The sequence below is a fragment of the Hesperophylax consimilis genome, chromosome 14, assembly GCF_061612785.1.
Source record: "Hesperophylax consimilis isolate HC1 chromosome 14, BYU_Hcon_1.0, whole genome shotgun sequence".
Taxonomy (NCBI): domain Eukaryota; kingdom Metazoa; phylum Arthropoda; class Insecta; order Trichoptera; family Limnephilidae; genus Hesperophylax; species Hesperophylax consimilis.
In genome coordinates, this window is record NC_142849.1 from 27,388,211 (window position 1) to 27,406,116 (window position 17,906).

Here is a 17,906-nt window from a genome sequence, read left to right on the forward strand (position 1 = left end):
GTTAACTTGTACGTTCCTAACAACTAACAAGTATACTCGTGGGAGATTCCATGCACATTTTTATCCTCCGAAAACGAGAACTTCTGACTGAACGCGCCAATCAACAGAGCAATTGATCATTTCAATTTTAATGCATGTCACAAAATAGTAAAACTGCCCAAATAACGTTTTTTACTTTTACTTTGCTGTATTTCTTTCGCATCGTAATCAATTTCCTTCGCATCGTAAAATAACACAATAATGTCACCTCTTCTATATCAATGTGTATGCAAAAACCTTTTTAGGCCAATCTGATAGTATTATTGTCCCAGCGTCTGGACGATGTAGGCCCTCTGATTGGTCAAATTCATATTATGTGATTCGGATAAATTCTGCATTGGGGGTCTGCAGGCAAAAAATACCAATCTGCCCCTCAATTTTAAGCAACCGTAAGGTTCATTTCGGTTTGCAGGCGACTGGATACAAAAAAATAAGACATTAAAAATTAAGACACGATTTCATACTGAAAAAGAATCGCCACATGTAATACGATATTTCTTCAAAAATATCGTTTCTCCTAATATAATTTTTGGATAATATCGAAGAAAATATGTTTTAGAAAGTTTATAATCCATTGGATTAATTAAATTACAGTGAAAATTATCCACAATTACGTGATTACGTTTGACGTTTGACGAAAAAAGCACGCGTTCATTCAATATGGCCGGCAATAGCTGGCCGACACAGAGCGCACCTCTGGCGGTGTAAAAACTAACCAAATAACTGGCGCGAATATTTAAATATGCAAAATTACTTGACCATTAAGCGTTTCATAAGAAGATTTCTTCTGGAAGTTTATTTAAACTTTGCAATGGCATTTTTCATTATTATTTATAATTTTTTTTGCTTATTAATTATATCTGATTTTATATTGACATGTTTTATAATTTCTCAAATTTAAAAATTATTTATTTGCGATGCTTTAATCCTGATTGTTTATTTATATCTTAAGAAATAGGGTAAAAATACCGTTTGAAGAGAATATGTTTAATTTTTTTATTTAGTATTTCAACTTTCAATTTATTAGAATAACCGTTATTAAATGTTATTTGTCTTATGAATATATTGTTTTATGCAAATTTTTTTTTCAGGTCTTAAAATACTTCACACGGGATATAAAGCATCACAAATAAATAATTTCGAAATTTTAGAAATAAGAGAACATGTTTATAAAAGTAGATATAATTAACGAGAATTTTTTTTTATAAACTCTCTTTTAAATATTTTCCCACTTAACTGGTCTTTCATATTGTAATTCCTAATTCTTATAAACCCAGCCTACTCTTACCCCTCCCCCCTCCTTCCACTTCTTTTTTCCAATTGTAATCTATATTTAATTTTTGACTTCGGTGTTTACTTCGTTCATGAAACATGTATTGGTTGTATATAATAAAGTGATGTTAAAAAAGTTATTTGTTTTTTAATAAAATAAAGTTTAATAGGATAACATTATTTTATCTATTTCCATTGTATATCAATGCATACGTACATAATAAAATGTAAACATTATATTTATTTATTAATTGGACAATTTGCATAGCGCCGCCTTTGTGAGATATCACCTCAGGGGCGCTATATTGTAATAATCTACCTTTATATATAGATTTTTACTCTCCTGATGAAGGTGTATTTATATTCTAACTTTAAACTTTATTAGATACAGTAACAGTTTTAGGTAAAGAATTACCACCAGTTGGAGTAAAATTTACACCTTTTAATTAAACCGACTGTTAATCTCATCGCACAATTACCCCCCTTTTATCCATAAACACGGGTACAACTAATCAATATGTAATAATCTATTATTTCAGTCAACTTTGTTATAACTATCTTTGATTGTTGTGACAAACTATACGATATTGATTCAAATTATAGACATTGACGGTTGTAACACATATTTAAGCACTGCAAGTCTCCTATGAGCAAATTATATTAGGTACCATAACAGTTAATATCAGTGCCGTCCAAGAAGTGCCGCCCGCAGGGCCTAGCAGCAAAAACCCGCGGAGCGGGTTTTTAACTTCTAGTATAAATTAATATGTATTTAACATATTTAATTAAATACATTTAACCTCATTACTTCAAGCGCATGGATTACTGGGAATTACTAGTAGCCTGGCGTGGAAAAGTTGTTTAGCCGCGTACACGCAGAAAAACGAGTATTGCTAATTTATCATGTATTGCAAATTTATCATGTTGCTCATTTATCATGTATTCCTAATTTATCATGTATTGCAAATTTATCATGTATTGCTAATTTATAATGTATTGCTAATTTATCAGGTATTGCTAATTTATCACGTATTGAAAATATATCATGTATTCCTAATTTATCATGCGTTGCAAATTTATCATATATTGCCATTTTATCATGTTTTGCTAATTTATCACGTATTGCTAATTTATCATTTATTGCTAATTTATCATGTATTGCTAATTAAGAATATAATTCATTTTTTTTAATTTAGTGTATTGGGGAACAAACAGTATTACAATTTCATGAAAATTATTAAATTTTACAAGTTGCATTAACGGTGACCGGATAAATCATCAAAATGATAATTCATCACATCTTTTAAAAGTTATATAAAGTCATGGAAGGTGATGAAACAAAAAAAATATTAACTGGGTTATGTAGGTTAGGTTAGGTTAGGTTTAAATTTTTTTTTTTCATCGTTTTTTTATGACTTTATATCATTTTTTAAAGGTGTGTTGAATTGTCACTGTGTTGAGTTATGAGAACCTAACGAATGAATTAACTTGTTTCTTAATTAATTTTAGTAAATTATTAAAATATTTTCATGATATCTATACATCATATATATAATTTCAGATATATAGATATCATGAAAATATTTTCATGATATCTATATATCATATATATTATTTCTAGCCCACATGTACCCGGCGTTACTGGGGGTTATCCTTAGGAGATAGACATATACCTTTTTAAGATATACAATTCCGTGGTTTATTATTTGGATGTATCTCATAAGGCTTAGCCAGAGTTAGCAATGTAAACGACTGAAAATATTATTTTTCACGACATGATTACAAAACATCGACTTTTCTCTACTTTCTTAAAAACAATATGCATGTATTACACATATAATCCTTTCGGAAGAAATTCTCTAAATGATATTGAAGACTCTATCAAAATCTGCTGCGTAGTTTAGAAGAACTAAGCGCACAAACAGACAGACGGGGACAGCGAATTTATTTTATACTATTTATAGAAGAAGATATTTATACAGATTTAAATGAAACATGCATAGACATATGAATATTAGTAGACCTGCCCTAAGTGATTAAAAGCGTATTATCCCCACTCCCCATACCGGTTCCATTGGAGCCGGCTGGGCTCGCGTATGGCCTCAAGTGAAATTTGAAAACGTGACGTCATCATTCTTGTGCGAACTATGGTCGAGGCATCATCGGTTCATTTTACGAAATAACACGGCAAAATGTTGACTTGTGATATGAAAACTTGTAAAAATAGATGTGAAAAAGAGAATAAACCCAATTGTCGTATTACATTCCATAAGTAAGCATTATTTTACTTTATTTTAAGCTTATTCACACCGTATTATATGGATCAGTTTTAGAAACATATACTATCACATCACAATGTAGCGATTCTCAAGTGTGCTCATCGTTGTTTACTGGGGTAAGTAAATTATGAAACATTTGTAAAAGTGTCTTAACTAAATACTCTGAAACTAACTACGACTCTGCAAACAGAAGAAATTTACTTTGCCGAATTTGGACTTCGCAAATTAGTTCATAACGTGGCGAGTAATTTGCGCTCCCATGTAAAAATGTCTATTCATTCAAAAGCAGATTTTACTTTTAAGGACTAAATGGTGATATTATAATGCGAGATGCCTATTTACTGTCAGATTGATTTATTGACGAATCACAGTCAGCTTAACCCCCTTCGTTCTTCAACAGTTGATTTTACCCCTCGCCATTATCTTCTCGTCTATTAATTCCTATGTCTGTGGAAACATGTATATTTCCATGTACAATAATATGAATATTGAACGTTTGCGGTATATAATGAAACGCATTCGCCTAAAAATAAAACTGACACTTCACGCAAGTAGCAACCACACGTAAAAACTGCTAATTATAGAACTCCAGGAATAGGACGGACCTCATCAGTTAGGTTGGAGTCCCACCTTTACACTTCCCGTCCAGCAGAGAAAACCAACGAATAATATTATTTACGATTACACCACCAACTCTAACTAACTAACTAATTATCACACCACATCCCCGCAGGGGTAGACAGATAGATTTAAACGGTCAAAAACTTGTTTTTTATTAATTTAAAATATATATATATATATAATGGATACATTTTTAGTGTTATTTCACACGCCACGATGGTGTTATGGCAGGCGAAGTTTAAATATTGAAATTTTTCATAATATGATTAAATTAGGTGACGCGTACCCGGCGTTACTAGGGGTTATCCTTAGGAGATAGACATATCATCCTTGACTTTTTAGTAGACCTTTTTAAGATATACAATTCCTTAGTACTTCATTTTGATGTATCTCACGATGTTTAGCCAGCGTTAGCAATTTAGTGCCCCAAAATATAATTTTACGACGTGATTATAAAACATCAACTTTTCTCTACTTTCTATAAATATAATATGCATTTATTATATATGTAAACCTTTCGGAAGAAATTTCCTAAACGATAGTGAAAACCATATCAAAATCTGTTGCGTAGTTTAGAAGAACTAAGCGCACAAACAGACAGAGCAGATAGCGACTTTATTTTATACTATTTAGAGATTATACAATTCAGATTAAGTCATAAATATTTTAATTAAGAAAACTGGATAAGGAACGTGAGAGATATATGAAGGGAGATTAGGTAGTTGGAGTGTAGAATGTATGGGCGTTGTGATTGAAATGTATTGTGGATGTAAGGATCCATAGAGTTATTTGTGTTTTTGAAGTTGGGTTTCGTCTTTTGTAAATTGGAGAATAATAGTAACTCTGTCTTTGGACACTCCTTGTTTCAGTAACATTCACACATCATCCTGTACAGACTGTTCTGTTATTATACTCTTTAGATGGCCTGACTAAAGTATTTGATTCGTTTGGACATGCCATGTTCTCCTCGGCGTCATCGAATTTTTCTACCAATCGACCCTGTTAAAAAAAGTGATAGCATGCCAACTTTTTGATAATATATTTATCATTTAGAATATATCGAGAACACGTGTTTTTTTCCTAATACATAACATTAAGGGATGCGACAATATCAGTATGTCGATATAAATATCAGAATTTGTATGAACACGTGTTCCGCCGTCCATAAAATATATGCTTTTGACAAATACTTTGTTAGGGACTCTTTCAATTCATTCTTTATAGGCCTGCAGTCCAATTTTTAACAGGATAATGAAAAATTTATCCAGCTTTTTAATAAAATAACAGTATTTCATATCAATAAGTTTTCTCAGTTTATCTTTGTGCATCCGTTCTACATGCCCAAACCATCTAAGCGCCCCCTTCTTAATCTTATCCGTTAAGCCTAAATCAGCCTTGAAACCTTTTCGGATCTCCACTTTATTAGCACGGTCATACATGAATTTAACACAAGTACACCTCGTGGATCTTATTCCACAGCATTCCGCTTACTTGCATCCTTCCTACAACAGTTCCATGCCTCACTACCATCATTAGTATTGGTATCAGCACTCTGTTATGGACTGCTAGCATCGCTTCCAGAAACCCATCACCAATTATTTGGAATCCCAATTTGAAGACCCATTAGAATACGGACGAGCTGATAGCTGCAAGATTCGACAGAAATACCAAGAATTCGTGTATTTTTAACTTCCCGAGAATTTGTTTTTAGATATTATTTTCATCGGAAAACGATTTCGCCATTTCAATTACTTAAGATACATAAAATCTTTCCATCATTGATGTGAATTGAACCTCGGAAAAGAATGAAACGGTTTTCTTGTGTGTGTGTTTTTTAATGCCGATTTGAAATTGACCACAGCCTTTCCTACTAAAGTTCGAGCGCTTGCAAACATTTTGAAAATTTAAATCATGTCTCTAAATTTTCTGGTTTTAGATTCAATCAAAACTGTTGTTTTTGCGTCTCTAGATATTTTGTTACTTAGTTAGGTACCTGTCCAATTACATATGGAAGAAATCTATAATTATTAACGTAAACCTTATAGATACATACCATAAATACATACATATTATTTATTTTTTTAACCTAACTTAGGCGTCATTTTATGTTAATACGGAACAAGAATCCTAACTACTCCCTACCGTCTGAGGCAAGTGAGGCTGTGACATCCCCAATCAGGATACTACTTTGTGAAGTTAAATGTAGCAGGTAAGCGAAGGTGATGAGGAAGGGGAAAGTACCTGGCTATTCAGATCTGGTCACCAAACTCGACTAAAGCCATTTCAAATAACAATGATTCCAAATGATTATAAGCATTAATTACTCGCCTGACATATTCTCCCGAGTAAAAATAAATGCCGCCGACGGGAATCGAACCCGCACCTTCTGATGTCCGGTCAGGTGCTCTGGACCACTGAACTACGACGGCTTATTTCCAACACGCCAAATAATTCAATATGTACAATTACTTTACTAACAATTACTGCTTATTATATTTTGGGAGATATTTTAAATTTGTATGAATATTTCAGGCGAGTAATTAATTTTGTGCTATGCATAAAAACCTTGTCTTATAAACATTAGTTTATCATAAAAAAATAACAGTGATTCCGTTTATTTCGTAGGTAGAATTTTAAATTGAAATAACGTTAATAAAAACATTTAATTTACACGTCCATGTATATTTATGGAGTTGGCGCTTCGCAACTGTAGATAATATTATTGACAGTAGAAGTCTTAAATATTTCGTTGGTTCCTCTTTTAACCGCCTGCACGTTATAAATAGCAATATTTGTAAAGATTTTAATTAATAATAATAATTATTATTGGATGACTTGTATAGCGCTGTTTTTGTGCAAAATCACCTCAAGGGCGCTGTACAAACTTATAATACATTTCTGCAGTGATCTATGTTATTACTTGACTATTTATGGAGAAAATATACAGTACAATACTTACCTGGTAGGTCACTTGAGATAACACTTAATTAACATTATCTAATTGTTTATTGGCGAAATTTAGATACAGAATTTAGGACTTAATTAAAAAATTGAATATAACTGGACTTTCTCTTAAGAATGGTATATTTAATTTAAGGGTACGACAGCTTAAAAGGGTAATTTTTTAGTTGAGACCTGAATTCTGTTGGACTTGTTATGGATCTTAGTTCCGGAGGGAGTTTATTCCAAGCCTTCGGCCCAGATACTCCGAAAGCGCGATCACCAAACTTAATATTTGGCTTGCGCTTAGGTTCTATCAGTCTGCCTACAGCTTTATTTTTTTTATTTTTTTATTTTATTGATTTATTGTGAAAAACAGTATATTCCATTTACATTTCACAAATAACAGTTTATAAGAAGTCAGTACATACATTTATTTTCATGGGTAAATACATCAATACTATCTGATTAACCAGATTTGTTAAATAGTATGCTTATTGCCGTCTTAAATTCTCTTTGGTTCAAATTGAAAATGTCAATCACAGAAGAAATGTGATTTAACAAAGTAGTTATTCTCCCCAAAGGCATGATTATTGGTAGGTTGGTCCTGCCCCTTCGAAAAATAAATAATCTGTGCTGTCTAGCTCTGATGAAATTATCAGGGACATAAAAAGAAATTCGTTCCAGAATATCTGGATTGCAAATGTGCCCATTTAGCAGCTTGTGCGCCACTAACGCCATTGCAATATTTCTCCTAACGTCTAAGCTGATGATGTTGCTGATCTAAGAGTATAGCTAGATTCACTTAGGACGGGTTGTTTCAGAAAATTTAAACAATTCATAAATTTCACACTTAATTTTCAAGGACTGTGAAGGATTTATTATTATTTCAGTTCTATCAAGCAACTTGCCTATTATGATATAATAATAAAACTTGAAAAAGACTTTCACAGAAAACAAAAAAAAAACGTTGAAATTTGATAAATTGTTCAAATTTTGCGAAACAATCCATCCTTAGTTACTGGTTGTTTCATAAAATTTGAATAATTCATCAAATTTCAAAATCAATATTCAAGTTCTGTGAAAATCCTATTCAAATTCAAAATTCACAAAGCTCATGTACTACTTTAGAACATACGGAAATATTATCTGTATAAAGTCTAGTATGCTCTTTGCCAATCACGTTTAGAATAAGTAGACCTGACTTAAACACCCACATGAAGCAACTCGTTAAAACACGAAAGTGATAAAAATAATTATCCTGAAAGTACCCATAATAACTCCATCAAAAGAAATTTTTATAAACTAATATATTTGGTATTGTAAAACTCTCCTCAAAAAGTATCTACTTCATTTAAAAGGGACTCATTTTTCCCAACTTACTACACTGAAATCCCAAAATGAAATACATCATTTCTTCAGAAAAATCATAATTTCCATGCTACAAAACTGAAATTAAAAACACGACGGAGAAAAAAAGTTTTTAAAAATGACATAAAAATATGGCTAACTAAACATGAAGATGAGAAAATCATTAAAATTATAAAGTGACATCAACAAAACTTACAGTCAACAAACATGAAGATGAGGAAATCATTAAAATTATGAAGTAACATCAACACAACTTACAGTAAAAAAACATGAAGGTGAGGAAATCATTAAAATTATGAAGTAACATCAACACAACTTACAGTCAACAAACATGAAGATGAGGAAATCATTAAATTATGAAGTAACATCAACACAACTTACAGTCAACAAACATGAAGATAAGGGAATCGTTAAAATTATGAAGAAACATCAACACAACTTAGGACGGGTTGTTTCGGAGAATCTGAACAATTCATCAAATTTAAACGTTCATTTTCAAGTTCTGTGAAAGACTTTTTCAAGTTCTGTTTTTATTTCAGTTTAGTCAAGCAACTAGCCTACAATGATATAAAAACAGAACTTGAATAAGTCTTTCACAGAACTTGAAAATGAACGTTGAAATTTGATGAATTGTTCAAATTCTCCGAAACAACCCGTCCTTACAGTCAACAAACATGAAGATGGGGAATTCATTAAAATTATGAAGTAACATCAACAAAACTTACAGTCAACAAACATGAAGATTTTTATAATATTAATTTTTAATTTGTGGAAATCAACATACATGAAAATGAAGTAAACATGATACAAAAACACCCATACAACAACCTACAGTTTGCCTCAGAACAGAAATATTTCGTGAGGAGGACTGTGAATAGTCATCAATAAATAAATAAATTATGTTATTATCTAATTACTGTGAAACTACCGGCAAATGATTACGTAATAACGGAACTTGAATAGTAATTTTACATAACTTGAATTTTAACTTTGAAATTTGATGAATTGTTCAAATTCTATTAAACAACCCGTCCTTAGTTTTTTTTATTATTATTATTAGAATACTAAAATCTTTTTATAATAAATCATCTTATGTTTTCGATAATGAATGGCAAGTAAAAATATCTGACACTGCTATTTATCTTTCCAGAAACATAAAATTAGCAAACAATGAGAGAAACCACAATACTAGGGACGGGTTTTTTCACGGAATTTGAACAATTCATTAAATTTATTTATTACATTTCAAAGTTGATTTTCACGATACAACCTTCACAGAACCGGAAAATCTACCTTGAAATTTGATGAATTGTTCAGATTCTATGAAACAACCCGTCCTTAATGTTAATACCACTAACTTACATAATAATAAAAACAAGAGTTCTAATTTTGATTGTGGGTTTGTCCGGAATAACTCTGGTTCAATGAGAACTGGAAATAAAATTTTCTTTGAATTTGAGTGTCATTTTCAAAAATTGGAACTGAGTGTGTGAAGAATTCAGATAAACGATAACTTAAGTATCTATAAAATAATATTTGAAGAGAAAATTTTAAAAATTGGAACTGATATATCTAGAATTAAGAAAAGCAATAAATTACCTATCTTTAAATTAACATCTACATTTCGTGATTTTTTTATTGATCATTCTGCAGCAATATGGTCCTTGTTCTATTGTGTTCTTTATTTACGTTCAGCCTCACAAATTGTACAAAAAATATTTTAATATCCCGTGATTTTACACGGGTCCGCGCTAGCTTAAAATAATAATTTACCATGTGACTATTGTGTCAGGTGAAATAAGCGAGATAAGAAAACAATGTCAGAAGTTAAAACTGGGTTAGTTGTTAGGTACGGTGTGTTCACAATATGCATAACATATGGGCTGATAGCGTACCAAGTTGACAAAGAAATACATTTTTGTAAGTACATACCTACAACGTAGGAGTTGAAATAACCTTTTTTTTAAATATGAGACTGTATATTTTTTAAATCAAGCATAGATTTTATGTATAAAACAATCATGCTTTGGGACGTCAAAATTCATAGATCATAAAACGTAGAAAAAAAGAAAACATTTTCAATTAAGGCGATGCACTACGTCGTGTAATATTTTGAATCGATCCGCTATCAATAACACACCTCACGTAGATGGCGATAAGGCTTAAATTCCCGCTTCACACCATCCACCTGTTTTGATTTATGCAAGAAAAAAACATGGCCAAAAAGTGCCTTTTATTTTATGTTGTCAGGCACAAATATTTAAATGTTTTTCTATCATTTTATTAATAACTCAATTTGCCACATTATACAATAAAACCATAATCGAAAATGGGTTCATAAGTAGGAGACTTTAAACTTTAAAGCAGTTTTCATAGGCCTATACATTCTTTTTTTCTGGGCTTACAAAAAGACTTATCTAAAAAATACTCGATTATTTCAAAGGCCAAGATGTATTCTACTCGCAGTATTTAATTAAAGCATCTGAAACATTTCTAGGCGACAAAATTTTCAAACCAAAAACACATGATTTTAAATTACTACGTAGTGCATCGCCTTAAGATTGTTTTAACGTTTTTAGACAACTGTCAAATTATGATCAACGGAACAAACGCGTTTTTTTCGCAACACCCAGCAGTTAATGTCCATAGCGATAATACTACGATTTGGCGGTCAACCGCAGTGGTAAATGTGTAAATTGACAGGAAGAAATAATTAAGCTAATCGCCACGAATACAGTCACAATATTTGTCATTATGGACCTAATTTAAGTATTTTAATAACCTTAATGGCCCTCTAATTGAATAACCAAATTATTGTTGGAAGTAGGTATCGCTGATATGTTTATTCCAATCGAATATCTGAGATGCTCCCTAATCGCGAAAATAAGAATATTACAGCTCTGCTAACCTATTAAATTTTGTATCGTTTTTCTCGTTTTAATTTATTACAGCAGTCGGGAAATGCTCATTGTATGGTATTTAAAGATCATATTTAGAAATTTAAATACAGGAATCAATAGAAAAATATATTTACTTTTCTTTTCTCTGTTTTAAACCACTTTATTTTAGTTATATAGGTGGGTTGATCTTTACCTTCTTCAGGACAATGGAAATATAAACAAAATTAAAATACAGAAGAAAATTACAAGGTAAACAAAAGAGAAAGCATTTATGAGAGGGAGAGAGCATCAGAGACAGACTGGTAGAGAGGTAGAGAAGAAGTGGGCGCTACAAAGAGAGAAAGAAAATAACAAAGATTCGAATCAGAAAAAGATACGGTCCCATCTAGGACTTGAACCCAAGACTCTTGCCTTGCCGGGGCACCGCTCTAACAACTAAGCTAATGGGACTCTATCTCCTTCGGTCATATTTAATTGTATCGTACTTCGAATAAGAACTACCAACATTGTCTTCAATTTCTCAACGTACATTTTTATTGGCTGCTATCTTTATGTAGCGGTGCCCCGGCAAGGCAACGGTCCTGGGTTGAAATTCTAGATGTGACCGTATCTTTTTCGGATTTTTCTGTTTCAAATTTTCGTTTAGGAATCGCTAATATTGTCTTCGATAATTAAATATTACAATTTGAGGATTTACTCATTAAGTTATTCCAAAAATAAAACTTTAAAATTGGTCCGTCGGTTAATTCTATCTGTTTATTTAAAATTCGGCAATGATTTATATTTCATTTGATTAAGAAATTTCTTATGTTTTAAAAACAAATAATTAAGGCGTATTCCTATTTTAGTTTGCTCCTCTTTTAACTCCTGTATTTTTTATTAAATGTATGGATAGCATCAATCAACCGACACCGGTCGACCAATATAACTCAAATAAAGTGCTTTAAAACAAAGAAAAATTATCATCTGCATAATTTCAAGCCACAAAGTGTTTGCTTTCTTCGATAAAATATATGTATATAACGGTAGCAGTATTGAATCTAAAAAATGTTAATATTTTAACTTGGTAGCCAATGTGAAGCGCGGAATGTTTGTTTTTTACTAGTAAGTTATAGAATACTTGGGTATCTTCTAATATTTCCTATGAATTAATCGCAGAAGAATTCCCCAGTCCCACGTCTGTTATCTCAAAAATCTCTGCACAAAGCTATGTGTTGTGTATAGTTTATCTAGATGCCTTATCTACGTCTGCCTTATTGTTCATACAATTCACAACTTTCCAACTGTAATGTAAATAAACGCGTTAAAACATTACTTAAACTAAAGCCACGCCGTTTTTAGTAGTACTAGTTAATAAAACTTGAAAATTAAGGAATATATCGAATAAAATATCAAAGACATTCAAAACCAAACTATAGTACATGATGGTAAATAGTCTTGTATTGGCTAACACTAAAAGCAAAATTAAATGATAATATTATATTTATTTTTCGGAATAACTTTATCGAGTAAAACCTCAAATTGTAATATTGTCTTCAATAATTAGATAATATTATATTAAAAACGATTTCTCTAGATAAATTACAAAACTTATCTAACCATCAATTTCACTATTGCAATATGCTGCTAAATTTGAAAAAAAAACTTGCACATAAGAAATACAATCATTTTGTAAATCTAAAATAAATTATTTATTTATTTTTAGCTATATTCACATGAAAAATTTCACAGGCATGAAACTCACATGCCTAACAATTTAGTGTCGGAATTATATGGACAAAAACACATGGAGAGAATTACGCATGGAGAGAATTACACGTGGAGAAAATTACACACGGAGAGTATTACATGTGAAGAGTATTGCACATGGAGAGAATTACACATGGAGAGATTTACGCAGATAAAACAAAACCTAACTTTAGTTTTTCAAAAAAGGAATTTCATTAACCACACCTAGGATGGGCTGTTTTAAATAATTTGAACAATTCATAAAATTTCGAAGGTTTTTATCTAGTTTTTTTTATTTTTTATTGGAGAAAATACAGGTACAAATAATAATAAACAAGATAGCAAAAACCATAAATTGGATAACTTGCATGCATTATTATTATTGCACTATTTCTCACAGATTAACATAACAGCTGTTAAAAATAATAATAATAAGCCTAAACCAAATATTTTTTTAATAAATTTAAGAGAAAAAAAGATGTGCATATGTAAATAAGAAAATTAACTTATGTGAATAAATGGGAGAAAGTACACAATATAGGAGAAAGTAAACCTAGTTGTTCTGCGTGGTATTTTAATGTTTAATAGTTTGAGTAAGTCAGGACAGTCGATAATTTTATTGCAGACTTTATACAGGGTCATGATATCAATGTATGTTCATCGGTTAGAGAGAGTGGAGACGTTATATTTCGATAGCATATTTATGTATATCTGTTTTTGTGAAAGTTCTATTCGTGTTTTGAGAATTAGAGCATTATGGCCCTTTTGTTTCACAGAACTAAAATAATACCACAACTTGAATAGAACCTTCACAGAACTTAAACACACACACAGCCAGTCCAAACATTCTAAAATTTAAACCTATTAAAGCACATGTTTTGACATTTGTAATTCCAGTATGTATAATTCTCATGTGTAATCACGTCCACGTGAAATTCATAGCTGTGTAATTTCATTCTGTCAGCCTTAAAAACATCGTCCAGCTAAAAATTGTTAACTTTGAAAACTATCGAACAAACAGACGATAATTTCACCATCGATATTTTTTGTACCCCCAAAAAAATATAGCAAGTTGATCTGAAACTCGTCTTGACTACATATAACATGTATTTTTTCTTGACCAAAGATAAAGGTGATTGTGTCAGTATTTCGTATACACGGAAGAGATAAGGATGATTTAATCTTTGTTGTAATGACTCATAATAATAGACCAAACAGCTGTCGTGATTGAAATTTTAACAATAAAATTTGTAACAACCTTTTTGTAACAAATAATGATTTTAACATTTCAAAATAATAACTCATATTTTTGTTAACATGTTGACATTTTGATGTGTATTATGGAATTACCATTAATATGTATTTTTTATAATTAAGATTATGCCTGGCTGGGAAACTGTTTATAGATCAGAAATAAGTTTAGTACCATATTTAATATATATATTTACCGTTTAAAATCTCTTTAAGTGCTGAAAAAAACAGATATTTTTACATATTTGTGCCGTCTACTCAAAAGATTTTTTTCTATATTTATTACAAAAATAAATAACTTTTTCATAGGAAATTTTCCATTCCACAGATTGTACAAGATGGCGTACAAATTGGCTGGCCGATATAAGTTGGATATAATAAGTGATTTTAAATGCAAAGTATGTAACGAATAGGTACACAAAAAATAATGATTTATTTAATGCGTTTGTGGAAAAACTAAACGGTATCATAATGTACGGATATAGTTACGATTTTGTTTGGGTTAGTTTTACCAAATACATACTTTAAACTATAAACCACGAGCAGCTTAATACACACAGCATCGTCAAAATACTAGTAACATTTAACACCACACGCCGCTAGGAGGCGTTAGTGTAGCATGTTTCCATTTTTCCGCCTGTAATATGGCGGCAAATAATTATATTTATGTTGTAATATACGAAAAAAAATAAAGTAAATATTGAAGCTTATATTAGAATCTCTGTAAACAATAATGTTAAAAATAGATTAACTTTAGATTTTAATACATTAAAATCTGCCCCAGTTTGTAATGACTGTGACAATATGTTCTAGGCACTAACAGAATTAATTCTAGAAATTGATTGTGATATTTTAAGCAAACATTTAATGTCTAAAAAAAAGAAGTTAATTAAAATTTCTCACAATCATAATACAAATACGTATTGTATTCCGTTCCTAAACCAAGACACGCGTGCAACGATTGGCGAGGCTTATAACTGTGAATACAGACCTAATATCCTCTTTAATATATTTTTCTGTACTAAAAAAACAGCAGATTAGTCAATTGTGGATAAATTGATTTTTATTTATTTTTTAATTTTAGATTTCTTTAATTTACTAACGTAAAATAAAAAATATATGCAAAAAAACATTTATTTAAAAAATGCAAGAAAGAAAAGTACCCATACAGCATTTAGTTCTCTCATAACTAACTGAACATTGAATCAAAAAAATGTATTCATTTGGAGCTAAACATATTATAAACAATCAAAAGAATATTTTTTGTTTACATTATTTTCACAAAATATTGATTTAACATTTTTTGTGACATTAAACCGTAATTTAGTAACGAAAGTATGGAATATAATATATAAGACTTAAATTAATTTCATATCTTATTACTAACCGGTTTCACCCGAGATTTAGATCACTTTTCCGAAATCTTTTTAGTAAGGTCCAGTAAAAAAGGCATCGCAATTTTAGACAGTTAAATATTTTAAAGGCCCTTTCACGAAGAGAACATATTTGAGTTGACCTAAAAAGTCAACACAAAAATAGTGCAAATTTGATTACGCCAGAGAGGTCGTTTTATCGTGAAACCAATATATTTTTCGTTTTTTAGTTGAATGCACAATTGATTTCATAACAATGTGATCTAATCGAATCTTTTATCATGTCTTAGAAGTCAAATTCAATTTGGAAATGTGGAAAATTGTTTGAACAACGTATTGTTTCTGCAAAATAAATTCATAGCTAAATTATAAAACAGGAACCTACATCCTACATAATATTGTGTATTACGTTCATTACACGACTGGTTTTGAGAAGGGCATGGCTAGGTAGAAATTTAGGGTTCGTCAAAAATTTCTGTACAATCAGAACGTGTTTTTTGCTATATCCTCTATAGCAAAAAAACTGGTCTAAAACGTTACCAAAACGAGAATATTGGTGAATTTCAAACATTAAATATATATGGCAAAGATTTGATTCCGAAATACACGGACATTGACGAACAATAGTATCATAAACCCTCAGTCATGGCCACAACCTGAAAGCTTCAACGTTTTTCATCGCGTGTTTTTTGACAATTAATATTTGACCATAAGGCGATTAAAATTATCCATTTTCACGAATATTCGTTAAAAATTATTCATTTTCGCTTTAAATTGAGAATGTTAGCGATTTTTTTAAGACAAATATTTTAATTCCCGTGAAAATAGTATATTTATCGAAACTAAATCACGAAATATTATCAAGTTTTCTGCCCACGATTTGCGGTATTGAGATTTAGAAGCGAACGGGAGCTATTATGACGCCGATTAAAAATTATTTTCTACGAAAAAATGTTTAGCGGAAAATCGTGTAATACTTTTGGTGTGTGCGTATCGCTTTGATGAAAACACCTTTCATGTACCGGGGCTCGGGAAATCTGAATACGTCAAAAAAATATCTGTTAGGTGAGACGAAATGTTGGGATGGACTCGAGAAGGGAAATTAGGTGTAAATAGTGACTTAGGGTGTACGGGAGAGACGCATTAGAGGTCGGTGTACATATTGAATGGGAGTGAATAGTGAATGATAGCGAGCGCAGGTCGGTTACAGGGTGGAGGGCACGGTGCTCCAAGGAGCGGTGCTCCAGTCTCCGCGGGGCAAGGCGCTGTGTGGGGAGTGGGACTGACCGAGGGAGAGGCGGGTGTGTGGTGTGTGCAGTGTTTGCGGACTAACCTTCGCAGCTGTACCCCTGGCCGATGAGCCCCCACAGCAGGTCCGAGCAGTGGTGGCAGTAGGTCGGCTTGTGGAACGTTTTCTTGCCGAAGGAGTGGCCGCGGGCGGAGAGCTCGTCCGCGGAGGGCACGAGCGCCATCTTCCCCGGCCGCGCGCGAACTCTGCGAACACTAAACACGACACTCACGCACGCTTCGCACTCATATTTACAGGTTTACGTGATGTCGGAACCGTACGCGAACATCGTAGTGCCTCTGGGTCGGGCGGTATCGGCCGGGGACTCGCCTACGGGGCATTCTCGGGCGCCGAGACGAGCTTCTCACGGCTATCCACCATAACGGCGGCGGCTTCTGCTTCTCCTTGTGGCCGCGAGGCGTGCGCGCGCAGCCCCGACCTTCCCGAGCGGGCCCGAGCGCTTCCGACAGGGCCCGAATCTCACCGAACTTTCCCGAGGGGGAATGAGCTTCCGCCGAAGCACCGTAAAGGAATTTTCCCGTCGCCGGCGCGCATGCTTTCTATTCTCCGAGCGTGTCCGATGTGCTCCGAGGCGGGACGGACTTTTCCGACGCCCGAAGCTGCGCGCGCGGGCGACGCGCGCACCCACCGCGCCTACCGGCGTCGGATCGCAACCAACTAACTCTAGGAGGACTCCAACCGACCACAACCGACTCGCCAACAAACTATACTCGTTATCTACCGCGCTGTCTACATAATTATATACTGGCCTTACAGCCTAACCAATCTCTCAATCCCCGACCTATCTCTCGATGCCTCTACAAACAAAATGTTAACTTACATC

At 32.6% G+C, this 17,906-nt stretch overlaps 1 protein-coding gene across 7 annotated transcripts in view; it reads right to left on the reverse strand.

Moving 5' to 3' along the window:
- LOC149418136 (diacylglycerol kinase theta) overlaps positions 1-17,455 on the reverse strand; it is a 130,599-nt gene extending 113,144 nt beyond the window's left edge. For all 7 annotated transcript variants that reach the window (XM_089639675.1, XM_089639674.1, XM_089639678.1 and 4 more), the window contains exon 1: positions 17,108-17,455. In XM_089639675.1, the coding sequence (XP_089495801.1) occupies positions 17,108-17,246 (139 nt within the window). In that variant the 5' untranslated portion in view covers positions 17,247-17,455. The remainder of the gene's footprint in view (positions 1-17,107) is intronic.
- Positions 17,456-17,906: the final 451 nt, after the last annotated feature.